This window comes from Rutidosis leptorrhynchoides, chromosome 4, assembly GCF_046630445.1.
Source record: "Rutidosis leptorrhynchoides isolate AG116_Rl617_1_P2 chromosome 4, CSIRO_AGI_Rlap_v1, whole genome shotgun sequence".
Lineage (NCBI taxonomy): Eukaryota > Viridiplantae > Streptophyta > Magnoliopsida > Asterales > Asteraceae > Rutidosis > Rutidosis leptorrhynchoides.
Window position 1 is genome coordinate 646,839,964 of NC_092336.1, and position 13,912 is coordinate 646,853,875.

General features: G+C 35.5%; 1 protein-coding gene across 1 annotated transcript; it reads left to right on the forward strand.

The window, feature by feature from the left end:
• The first annotated feature begins 12,520 nt into the window (after positions 1–12,520).
• Positions 12,521–13,563, forward strand: LOC139904381 (protein LURP-one-related 6-like). Its single transcript, XM_071886316.1, has 3 exons — positions 12,521–12,822; positions 12,971–13,213; positions 13,349–13,563. Exons 1-3 carry the CDS (start codon positions 12,556–12,558, stop codon positions 13,481–13,483), a joined length of 645 nt encoding a protein of 214 aa, XP_071742417.1. The 5' UTR covers positions 12,521–12,555; the 3' UTR covers positions 13,484–13,563.
• The last annotated feature ends 349 nt before the right edge of the window (positions 13,564–13,912 follow it).

Genomic DNA, 13,912 nt, shown 5'->3' on the forward strand with positions numbered 1-13,912 from the left:
GGAAGCGCACCATGATACACAAGATGTCAGTGATTGATCAGATTCCCAGTGGATAACCTCCGGAAAGGTAAGATATCCGCTTTTAAGCCTGATGAACCTCAATCTTTATGGTTGACTTAACGGATTAGATGATCACCTCATGATTATCGATGATATCTGGACGTAATGTGTATCCTCCTAAGCACATTATTTTCTTACCGACATCTCGAGATGTTAGGTACTGTGGGAGGCTTGGCTTGACCAATTGCGGGGTAGCCCGTGCGTTCTTTTGGCACATTTGTTAGATTACTATACTTGTTGGTGCTCGGTTTCCACTTGATTCTCGTTTTCTTTGAAGACTTATTTATGATTCAAGATTCTCTACTTCATCAGTATGGTACGTTATTCGAGATTATCTTTGGTTACTATATCCATTACATATTGATTGCGGTTTGGGAAGTTATTTCGGGGGAATGCAAGTGGGAAACTTGGTTGTTATTTACTCCAAATCGTGCCCACGCTAGTTGTTGTTGGTTTGGTTTCTTGTTCGTTTGGTTCTACATACATGTCTGAAGAGTTATTATATGGTAGAAGATTATTATCGAGTTTAATTACTTGAGGACAAGCAAAACTCTAGTGTAGGGTTGTTTGATATCGCATATTTCATACGCGTTTTCCTTAGCGATATCGGGTACATTTTGGTCCTTTTGGATACGATTTGGTGTTATTTTGATAAGTGTTTTGAAAGTTCGTGTTCTAAGACCAAGGAGATGAATTTTGAAGATATTTGATGGTTTTTAGTGATTTTATATGAAAGCAAGTGAAAGGGATTGGTTTGATTCGAGTTTGGTTCGAAAACAGGTGATATTAGTGAGTTTTCAGCTCAGATTCAGCAAAAAGGGGTCTGGAACGCCGCTCCAAAAGGTTGTTGCGCCGCTCCAATGGGCATAAAATTCAGTTCGACGGTTTTCAGAAGACCAGAAATCAAAATTGCAGCAAATGGCGCGCCGCGCAGGTATTTGGTGCGCCGCGCGGGTGCCTGGCGCGCCGCGCCACTTTGAGCCCGGTTCAGTTTTGTTTCCTATTTAAAGCCCGAAAAATACCCTAACTTTACACTTTCGCATCCAGACGATTTTTAGCAGCTTTTTGACGAACTTAGGTGATTTTTGGGGTTTCTCAAGGTCATTCTAACACATCAATCATTCCGAAAACAAGTCTCGATCCATCTATCAATCAAGAACACAATTTTCATTAGGTTTAATTCTTAACATCATTATGAATACTCTTAATGGTTTATTTGTGATTTTTGTTCTAGCCATGATTGGATAAGCTTTTAATGTTTGTCTAGATTGAATATTCGTATGTGTTTGGATGATACTTTAACGTTTTATTGATTAATGCATGATAATTATGAGTTTTGATTAAGAACCATTCTTGTGGATGTTGATTATTGTTACTAGGTTGATTAGTGATCTTGTTTGAACAAAGGAAACCCTGTTTCAATTTAGTACACTAGTTTTCAATTGATTTGTCTTAACCAATTGGGTGCTTACTGGACCAAGGGGGTAAACCGGGTAACAAGGATTAAACAAAACAGGGGAGAATTGTGTGGAGCGAACGCGTAACCAATTGAATCTTAATCTTGTAGTTAGTTAATTACTAAGTCACAAACGAAAGAGGTCTTTGGTGAAAGGGAACCCTAAGCCAATAAATCTAAGTTTGACGTGTTTGCTAAAAGAGAACTCTGGATAAACCGACTTTGTAGTTGCATGTATTGATAAATTGAACTAGTGCTTAATAACAAATCATCCGACACTACGAATAGGAGATCTAGACGAACATTCTTTTATCCATTGAATTCAAATATCTTTGCTTTTCGTTGAGTCTGCATTTAATTTTATAAACTTAAAAACATAAGAATATCGTCTTTTACTTTTAATCAATCTTTGATTTGGCTAATCGTTAAATAGCCACAAAACAAACTATCTCGTACTTTCGATTTTCATAGATTAACTTAGTTTATTTTATTAGTTACAATCTTAATTCTCATGTTTAAACTGTCCTTGGAACGATTTCGGAATTACCAATTTTATACTATTACACGATCAGGTACACTGCCCGTTAATGTGTAGCAATCTTTTAACAGGCATTTTCCATCATAAATTATAGACACGATTTTACACATAAAATATTATTAGGATTTTAGTAGTTAATTCCTTGTACTAGCTATTATGTATGAACTTAACGGGTAGGTACTACCCGAGTTATAATTATAAAGTGCTAATAAAGAAGATCGATACTGAAGAAAAAAGCATTGATCACGTGCCAGTTGTGAGAGAATATCCCGAAGTATTTCCAGAAGAATTACCTGGGCTACCTCCACACAGATGTGTAGAATTCCAGATTGATCTCGTACTAGGAGCCGCACCTGTAGCCCAATCCCCATATAGACTTGCACCTTCAGAAATGCAAGAATTACAAAACCAATTGCAAGAATTATCGGATCGTGGATTTATTCGCCCCAGTTTTTCACCTTGGGGTGCTCCTATTCTGTTTGTCAAGAAGAAGGATGGATCTATGAGAATGTGCATAGATTACCGAGAATTAAACAAATTAACGATTAAGAATCGGTACCCATTACCGAGGATTGATGATTTGTTTGATCAATTACAAGGATCAAGTGTTTATTCTAAAATCGATCTACGTTCCGGATATCATCAGCTGAGATTGAAGGAAGAAGATGTTCCTAAAACCGCGTTCAGAACCCGTTACGGTCACTATGAGTTTTTAGTCATGCCTTTTGAATTGACTAATGCTCCAGCATTATTCATGGATCTAATGAATCGCATGTGCAGACCATATTTAGACAAATTTGTCATTGTTTTTATCGACGACATATTGATTTACTCGAGGAACAAAGAAGAACATGAGCAACACTTAAAACTGGTACTAGAAATCCTCAAGAAAGAAGAATTGAACGCAAAATTTTTGAAGTGTGATTTCTGGTTACAAGAAGTACAGTTTTTGGGCCATGTTGTCAGTAAACATGGAATTAAAGTTGACCCTTCCAAGATCGAAGCCATTAGTAAATGGGAAACACCGAAGACTCCAACACAAATCCGCCAATTTTTAGGTCTTGCTGGCTACTACCGAAGATTCATTCGAGATTTTTCTAAAATCGCCAAACCCTTAACCACATCGACTCAAAAGGGAAAGAAGTATGATTGGTCCACGGAACAGGAGTCCGCATTTCAGCTGTTAAAGAAGAAGTTAACGACTGCACCCATTTTGTCATTACCGGAAGGAAATGATGATTTCGTGATCTATTGTGATGCTTCGCGCCAAGGTTTAGGATGCGTATTAATGCAACGCACAAAAGTTATCGCATATGCCTCACGACAACTAAAAATTCACGAAAGGAACTATACGACGCACGATTTGGAACTTGGAGCAGTAGTTTTTGACTCAAAATATGGAGACACTATCTATATGGAACCAAGTGTACAGTGTACACTGACCATAAGAGTCTTCAGCATATTTTTGATCAAAAACAAATCAATATGAGGCAACGTCGCTGGGTAGAGTTATTGAACGATTACGATTGTGAAATCCGTTACCACCTCGGAAAGGCTAATGTTGTAGCTGATGTCCTAAGTCGGAAAGAAAGAGTAAAACCTCTTAGGGTCCGAGCTTTGAACATTACAATCCATACTAATCTCACAAAGCAAATTCAAGTAGCACAGTTAGAGGCTTAAAAGAAGAAAATGAAAAAGGCGAAATGAGCAAAGGGTTAGAAAAATAGCTTGAAGTAAAAGCGGATGGAACCCTATATTTTGCTGGTAGGATATGGGTACCAAGACATGGTAACCTAAGGCAACTAGTACTAGATGAAGCACACAAAACGAGGTACTCAATTCACCCAGGAAACGGGAAAATGTACTACGATCTCAAGAAATTCTATTGGTGGCCAAATATGAAGACAGAAATTGCTACTTATGTAAGCAAATGTTTGACATGTGCGAAGGTCAAAGCTGAGCACCAAAAGCCATCAGGATTACTGCAACAACCGGAAATTCCTCGGTGGAAATGGGAAAGAATAACTATGGATTTCATTACGAAATTGCCAAGGACTGCAAGTAGTCACGATACTATTTGGGTGATAGTTGATCGCCTCACTAAATCAGCTCACTTTCTACCAATAAAGGAGACAGACAGTATGGAGAGATTAGCACGCCTATATTTGAAAGAAGTAGTTTCCAGGCATGGTGTACCTATCTCCATCATATCTGATCGCGACACCCGATTCACATCATGTTTTTGGCTGTCATTACAAAAAGCATTGGGAACTCGATTAGATATGAGCACCGCTTATCACCCACAGACAGATGGTCAAAGTGAAAGAACAATACAAACATTAGAATACATTAGAAAACACGTTACGGGCATGCGTGATTGACTTTGGAACCAGTTGGGATCGATACTTACCCTTGGCAGAATTCTCATACAATAACAGCTATCATTCGAGCATCAACGCAGCGCCATTTGAAGAACTTTACGATAGAAAGTGCAGATCTCCTATTTGTTGGAGTGAAGTAGGAGAAAGACAACTTACCGGACCAGAAATTATTCATGAAACCACCGAAAAGATCATTCAAATACAACAGCGATTGAAAACGGCCATGAGTCGCCAAAAGAGTTATGCTGATGTAAGAAGAAAACCGCTAGAATTTCAAGTGGGCGATAAAGTCATGTTGAAAGTGTCACCCTGGAAAGGCGTTGTACGATTCAGTAAACGAGGAAAGCTAAGTCCTAGGTACGCAGGACCCTTTGAAATCACCGAAAGAATTGGAGCAGTTGCTTATCGATTAAATCTACCGCAAGAACTTAGTAGTGTTCACGACACATTTCACGTGTCAAATTTGAAGAAATGTTTAGCTGAAGAGGATGTCGTAATTCCTCTTGACGAAATACGAATCAATGATAAACTCCATTTTATCGAAAAACCTGTTGAAATCATGGACCGTGAGATCAAACAATTAAAACAAAGCAAAATATCGATAGTTAGAGTTCGTTGGAATGCTAGACGAGGACCCGAGTTTACTTGAGAACGTGAAGATTAAATGAAGCAAAAGTATCCACATTTGTTCACTAACATCGCTCATAAAACAGGTACTACTCAAAATTTCGGGACGAAATTTTCTTTAACGGGGAGGTACTGTGATGACCCAGAAAATTCCGATTTAATTAAATTAATTACAGGATAAAATATTTCCAACACGATAAGCGAACCTATTATGTGGATTCTTAAAACTTTTTGAAATAGTTTACACATTCATGTACCCTTTGACTATTCATGACTATTCACGAATAACTGTTTGTAAATAGATATGGTATATAATAAAATTTGTTATTTAAAATGTATCTATCTGTATATAAAGTATATCGAATATAGTTATTATGTAACTGTAACACGCTTTTGTTAATTCAATTATTATTAAACAAGTTTAATATAAACTTTTGAGGATTTAAAAATAAACGTTGGTCCGTTAATAGATTATGTATATTAAAGGTTTGTTAAAAATATATTTACTACATATTTTTAAATTGTAATACTCCGCATATATTATTTGGAACTGAGAACTAGTGACGGACTATATTTTATGACCAGGTTTACAAATGTTATGACCAAAATGAATATATGTATTTAATTTAAAAATATGAGATTTTTTTTATATAAAGACTTTTATCCGTCACTGTTTAACAACGGATAACGATGTATCACTCTGTGAAAACTGTCGGCAGTAAATATCAAAATATATGGTGATTTTTTTTAAATTATTGCACGATTGATTGTTATCTTATTATTATTATTATTATTATTATTATTATTATTATTATTATTATTATTATTATTATTATTATTATATTATTATAATATTATTATTATTATTACTTTACTATATTTTATATATATATGATACTCCGTATTAAATATACATATGCATATGCATGCACCAACAAAAAAAAAATCACAACGATTATATTTGCTTTTGACATTTGTGTACCACCTTTGTCTTTCTCTTGTAGCCTAGAACCCACCATCAAATATCACGGATCAACATAACATTATAGACAAAACATTAGTTACTGTATTACTATTGTTAATTCATGCATGTGGGTATTAATCAAGTTAAAAACGTCGGTAGTAACCTTTCAAAACATAGGCTGCTACTTTCTAAGTTTTAAACTAAAAAGAATTAATATGTGGGTCCCTCTCTTTCTCTTCCCTTCGTGACTAACAAAAACAAACAAGAAACTTTTCATTCTTGATTTTTATTATTCACTAGAAACACAAATAATAATCTTCAATTGTGGACCCCACTTAGTTGCTAAGAATTGTAACTCTCTTCTCCTGCTTTCCTTGTTGTGCGATGAAAGAAAAACCCCAAGTGGGATCGGCTGTATAATCATGACCACACAAAACCCCACACAACCTACCTTTAATTTATATTAATATTTATATGATGTACTAAATTTTACTAAGTATATCTATATATATACATATAACTATATGCACATAATGAAAACCATAACCTTCCATTTTCTTTCTGCAAAACAAAAACACACTTATATCTTATGTATACTCCGTAATTTTTTTTATTTGCAAAATACAAATATTAATAATCAATAATAAGCTATATACGCGAGTGTTTTTAATTCGGGTTACAAACCGATTTAAACTAAGGAAATTATGGGTATTGTACGGGGGTATTGTTCGGGAATCAAAGGTCAACCTAGCACTTATCATTTACGTTGCGTCTGCATACTCTACCTACAATATTGAACCACAATATTGATATGTGAGTTATAGATCCCTTTTTAAATACTTTAAATATTTTTGGGCTGATAATACATGCAATTTATTTTAAATACAATAGACACAAGTACATACTTAATTCTACACTGAGTTAAACCGAAAATCCCTTAGTTATGGTAACTAGTAGCTGCCAGTACATAGGATATGGATTGGTGGGCGCGAATAATTGTATATAGATCCATAGGGCTTGACATCCCCGTCCGAGCTAGAGCGCTAGCCTTTTAACGGACGTATGTTATTTGAGTTTATGACACGTTGGTTTGCGTATATTAAAACGAATAAGGTAATTATCATTATAGCATTAAGTTTAGTTACCAGGGTGCTCTGTTATGTAGAATCTATTGATAAACTTTTGAAGAAATCTTGTGGTCCATCTTTATATATTTATGACTCGAGCAATTAAACCTATAACTCACCAACATTCGTGTTGACATTTTTAGCATGTTTTTATTCTCAGGTCCTTAGACTGCTCTTCCGCTGTGATGTGCTTGTTGCCTGCATGGAGTCTCTCATGCTTTGTATAAAGTTTATTGCATTCGAAACAAAACCACGTTGTGTAATAAATAATTGACTGTGATGTCAACCTGTAAAATAAAGACTTATGTATTTTGGAGATTTGCTTATACTTAAGTACTCGCCCACATGTTTAAAACTTTCTATGTTTATAAAGTCACTTATTTTAATGAATGTAATATTTTATCAAAACGTATCATATAGAGGTTAAAACCTCACTGTGGAATCAACGATTAACGTGCCGCGTCAATAGCGATTTTGACGGGTCGTTACACAAGAATTCGTGATCAATTTTATGTTTTGGTGAAGGTTTCAAGCTGAATTGATGAGGTTGATGTGAGTCAATGATGATGATGTTCGATGGTGTTGGTGCGTCCAAAATAATGAGAGAGAAAAATATGTGGAGTGTTTTGTTTTGAATGGAGATTAGGTTTAGGTTTATCATTAAATTACTAGTTATCAAAGTTACGAAACGCACCCCTGAAGGTGCTTGGGCCGATCGGCCATGAGGGAAGGGAGGGAACAAAAGTTGCAAACTTTTATAATTTAGCACAAAACATGTATATTCTAACGATTAAAGGTTGAGAAAACATTAAATGAGTAATGGTTCCTAACGGTCGTCAAGTTTAAATTAGATTTCTCAAATCCTATAACTATGAAATACCTAATTAAAATAAAGAAATCCTAAAACACATAAATGCAATTCTTAAAATTAATAATTGGTCATTTTGTAGTCATATATGACGTTTTTCCGGTTTTCACTAACCGAAGTGTTTTCTAAGTACTTCTAAACAGAAGCATGTAATCATAGAATGTGTAACACATATTAAACTAGCATCTCCATAAAGGAACACATATAATGTACACATATAGTGGAGGCTCTATGCAATTACGTATGCATCATAATCAATTACCTAATTACTACGTCTTTTTTCTAACTTGCTTTGTTTGCAGCATATATTGTCGAGAAAAAGGATATACATAATCTTGCATTATATGAGATTGAGTTACTTTTACGTAATTATGGTAGCTCATTAAAGAAACTTTCTGGTACAACGTATCCATCAAGTGACTTTGTTATGAATATTACTAACCGGTTGATACACAACGAGCTCTGGAATGATCGTATAGCTTTGAAATAAAAATATGACAATATTTTTAGTTGTTTGACTTTGGAGAAAAAGGTATATATGAGGTTATTGTGTCTGTTGTTCATAACCATGTTGGAGGTGTTGCTATATCGTTTATCGTTTGTGGGTGTGTGATGGTTTAAATCACTCGTATTTTTTGGTCCAATAATCCTAACAAGTGGTATCAGAGTTATGTGCTATGAGGTGAGGCACGATGGCAATTTGAAAGCAAGGTTTTCGATAAAGTTGATGATTAGGGATAATCACCGGGTTATTAAACGATGGGATTAAGGATTTGTTTTGCAACATGTATCGAGACCAGATGACTTAGTTGGTCGTGATGAACTCATGTGGTATCTCTATGTATCCGGGAGTGTTGACTACACAAGATTCGGGTGACGGTTCTTAAAAATTATGTTGTAATCGGGGTGCTGATTACATTATGATGGTGATCTATTTTTCGCAAAGGGTTATGAAATCAGGGTTTGGGTCGATGGTTTTGTTGTGATGAGATTTGATGTAGATCCAGGTGACGGGTCTGAGTTCTTGTTCCACGCTATCATGTGCGAAGGAACGATTGAGCAAAATTCAGATGTTTATGCGCAGCTGTAGGAGAAAATTCTTAGCGGGTTCATTAACCGTTAGATCGACTTGAATTTTGGGTTGTACATAACAGACACGTGGGTCTACATGTAGTAAACATTCGGGGTTGATCGTACCGTTGGAGTTTCAGATACTAATTTTAGAATTTGGGCAATTTCAGAATAAATTTTTCGGGTTTAGTGACGCAAGTACGACACAGTTTTGTCTGTGAAAATTTAAGATAAACGAGTTGTGTTTTAAGAGATGTTGATTTGTTACGGGAACTCAGTAGGGTGTTTTAAATCTGATTTGTGCAGTGTTGTAATGATGGGGTGCATCGGTTTAAAGTTGATAGTGGGAGTTGTCGAGGAAGTTGATGCATGCGGGTTTTAAACGGGATGACTAAAGTTTATGGTTGGATATTCTAGGGTTTATGGTATATGCGGGCATGTTGAAGTTCTTGTAAGTCCCGGAACTTGAGCTTTCTAGGATGGTTGAGGGTGTCGAGAACTCGGTATGAGTTTCGTAACCGACAAAATTTATCAAGCTAGTGGGAGTTGGCCAACTAGTGGAGTTATGGAGATGGTTATACGACATTGTTCTCCAATGTTCTCAAGATTAGTGTGATGATTCCGGGTAACACTAGGGCATTGATTATTTGTTTTAATCTCAAATGGTAAAGTAGTTTGCGACTAAACAGGTGGTACGAACCAAGTATTCTCTCAAGAAGTCGTAGTTTATTTCTTACTCATATAGTGGGAGCGCGAGCTTGGGACAGAAGATGGGGTTCGTAAAATTCATAGCGTTATGAGGAGGTTAGTGTACCAACGAGAAAGCGGAAAGTGGAAAGTTAAAAGGTGGTAGATTTCAAGGTAGTGATTGCGTTCTCACTGGGGTACATTAATGAATGGTCTACAAAGGCATCTGTTGGGGTTTTCTTCTTGTTGGTAAAAGAAATCATAGATAGATGATGATGATATTGTACGAGTGATCGTTGGCATGTGGGTTCGGGATTGGATATGTCTAGATCGATAGGTGAGGCGTTGTTGTCTCATGAAGGAATCCTATAATTGAAAATTCGCATGCTTCAATTGGCGAAAGAAACTAAGATGGCCCAAGCTAGTAACTAAGAGATTGGATTATCGCTCAGCGGTGTTTTTAGTGTTGAAATACTTCACTTACTCGTAGGTTAACGAGTGAAGTGCGGCGAGATTCGGGTAGCTTATTTGGCGATATCAAAAGGAGTTGGTAATTGTCTAGTCTAGAGTTATTAGGGATTTAAATAAACATAGTTGACGGGTTGGCGAAGGTTGAGGTTGTTTAATGTCTCCTTTGAGTAGGAGATTGTTGGACTGCGAATTTCGAATTAAACAAGTAATCATACAAGAAGTCTACTAAAAAAAGAATTTGTAGGAGAAGGTGCATCGCAGTCGTATTGGAACTATCGCGGTCGCGATAGGGGTGTTAGGCCAGAATTGGTTTTGGATTAGGACTTTGAATTGTGTTCGGATTTGTCTTAGTTTAGCACTATAAATATACCCTGTTGTAACTTGTAATGTGTTCACGAAAAATATAGCAAATAATCTCTGGTTTGCGCCTGTGGAGTAAACCCTTCTTCATGTTTTGAAGATGGGATATAACCTCATTAAATCCTTGCTTCTTTTATGCATTTATTTTATCGTTTTACTTTAGCTATGTCGTTTATCGTTTGTCGGTGAGTGATTGGTTTAAATCACTCGTCTTATTGGGTACAATAATCCTAAAACACTTTAGCTTTTCAACTTATATAACAATTGTCAACTTAAATATATCATTCAAAGACCATGAGCTTCTACGGGTTCTTTAATTGGTTAATTTAAGATAAAAAGAAATATTGGATATTTCTGTATATCGAATTGAAGTAACTTCAAGATTAGTACTTGTTTTGGATTCATCTTAGCTTAGCATTATAATTATACCCCATTAATGATATGCATACCTGAACCTATCGTGTAGCACATCACACGTGCTGCTCGCGTGTCAAAGTTATTAATTAAACGAACATATGCGCCATGTTAGGTAGCGCAGACACAACAAGCTTAAGAATATTGAGCACAGTCGAGGACCAACATGAGCTGACACAGGCCTATCATGAAGACGTCAACCTGCAAACTACAGATAAAGTGAAGATCAAATCACGATCCCAACATTGTACGATCGTCCGATGTCGCTACACTCTACAAAAGCGACCAGAACAGACGTGTAGCGGACTCGACATGATACTTTTACTTTTTGATAGCTTTTACAGATGGAATAGTACGATCAGGGTCGAACACGATCTCATTGTCTTATTACGTGGCACTTATGGACAAATGCATTCCGATTATAAATTATGGATTAACCTCTCGATGCAGAGAACACACGTTCCCTGAAGAACTTAACGCAAGATTACACTTAGCAATATCGGAAGTTATACCTGCGCTACCAGGTAAACAACTTCTCAACCCGCGCTATCGGTCTAACAACATTACGAGCTTCACTTTAAAGGTCACAGGTAACGTTCCTAGAACATAAATCCTAACACCTCCCTTGAGCCATCAACCGGTTACCCCAACGATGGTAGATCAACGTTTAACCACCCATTCTGAGAACATCACCTCGTAAAGCTGTTATTCACGGTATTTCAGACCGGAGAGTTATACTCAAAAGACCCTTAAATCCCCCTCTTTCGTTGTCAAGTATGGACCGAACCCGAATCAAATATTCTATGCTTGATCAACCATAGTAACCTGTAATGTGTGCACGACAAATATAGTAAATAATTCATGATTTGTGCCCGTGGAGTAAACATTTTTCCGTGTTTTAGAGTTGGAATATAATCACGTTAAATTTTTGTGTCTTTTATGCATTTATTTTATAGTTCTTGATTTAGCTATATCATTTAACGTTTGTAGATGAATGATTAATTTAAATTACTCGTTTTGTTGGGTTGAATAATTCTAAAACACTTTACCTTTTTAACTTCTATAACAATTGTCAACTTAAATATATCATTCAAAGAAGATGTGTTTTTAATGGTTCTTTAATTGGTTTATCTAACATAAAAAGAATAATTGGATATTTCCGTATGTCGAATTGGAATAGATGAAGTAGTAATGAAGTTTACACGTCATATTTATGTGATCATGATCATGATATTGATAGTCATAATTCTTGGATATTTCCGTATATGGAATTGAAGTAACTTCTGGACTAGTACTTGTTTTTATCCCACACTCAAAAATAGGAGTATAAATTAATTAGCATGCATTTAACATGTGAGTAATTGGTAGCTTTTAAGATTTAGTATAATATATATATTTATATTTATATATATTGTCAAGGCTTGCCTAACATTTGATTTTGATTGATACATAATCTTGTATGTATATGTATCTGTATATTTAACGATAGATATTATAAATATTCGTCTTACCTCAAAATTAACTACATTACATGTTGTCAAAGAAAAAAGGTTCGAAAAAAATGGGTACAAAAGTAATAATGAGGGAGATGGCGGTAGTAAGCAAGATGTTTTGTTCATCAAGTGAGGTGGTTCTAAGGGTACGAACACGCCCTCACGTTGTTGGTGGCGGCGGCTTTGTGGTTACTGATTTGCATACCCATGAGGTTGTATTCAAGGTCGATGGTGTTGTTGGCAAAAAGGATCACATCACTCTCACCGATGCCTACCAAACACCGTTGCTTCTCATCCGTAGAAAGGTACGGAGTATATATTTTTTATTAAGTTTTTTTAAAAAAAAAATTTATTCCTGACATCTACACTTTAAAATGAAAATTAATACTCCGTACATGTTTTCTTAATATTTTTTTATTTTTATATACGTTTTGTTATATATATATATTATAGGGAGGGATTGTTGAAGCTTTAAGCCTGGATAAACAATGGCGAGGCTACACCTCAAACTATGTAGGATCCCAAAAGCTGGTTTTTACATTGAAAGATCCAAAACCTGGCATCACCAATAGACCCGTCAGGGTTTCAATTGAACAAAACAACAACAACTTCTACTGCAGAAACCTTCAAATAAGGGGTTACTTTCCGGATAGAGATTGCAACATCGTCGACTCTAGCGGCAATGTCATAGCCCAGGTATATAATATATTAATATGTGTGTGTGTGTGTGTGTGTTTAATACTCCTAGTAATTAAATTAATTTGTTGCACGTACAATTATATTAATTAAATATTATGATGATATGATATATATATAATGAATTCATTTAAGGTTGAGGTGATTAAAGAAATGAAACAAATGATGGAGAAGAAAGATGTTTATCAAGTGGTGGTGAAACCAGGGATTGATCAAGCGCTTGTGGTGGGTATCATTGCGGTTCTTGATTACATCCAAAAAGGATGTTAATATATTAATTAATGAAATTTCAGTTTCAATTTAGATTCGATTTCAATTTAAATTTTAATTCCAATTCCAATTTCATTTCATTAAGCAACTGTAAGAATCAAGATTGATTTCATTCATTGGTTAATTGCTTTCCTTGAACTTAATAATTTACGTAAAGCTCACGAAAAGAATTTTGGTTTCCGTGAAATTTCATTCATTGCCTATATATCTTTCCGTGTATCCACGTCACCACTCTTAATTTAATGCTTTTCTACCTACACCAATTACGAACAATAGCATCAAGATCTCACAGACTCGCAACAAATATCAAAAATGTTGCATCAAATTATAACTGAACAAAGTCCAAAAAATTTACATCAAAAAGATATCTAATAGCCTCATAATACAAGAAAAACACTCAGGTAATTGTCATTCACACAACTAAGAGAT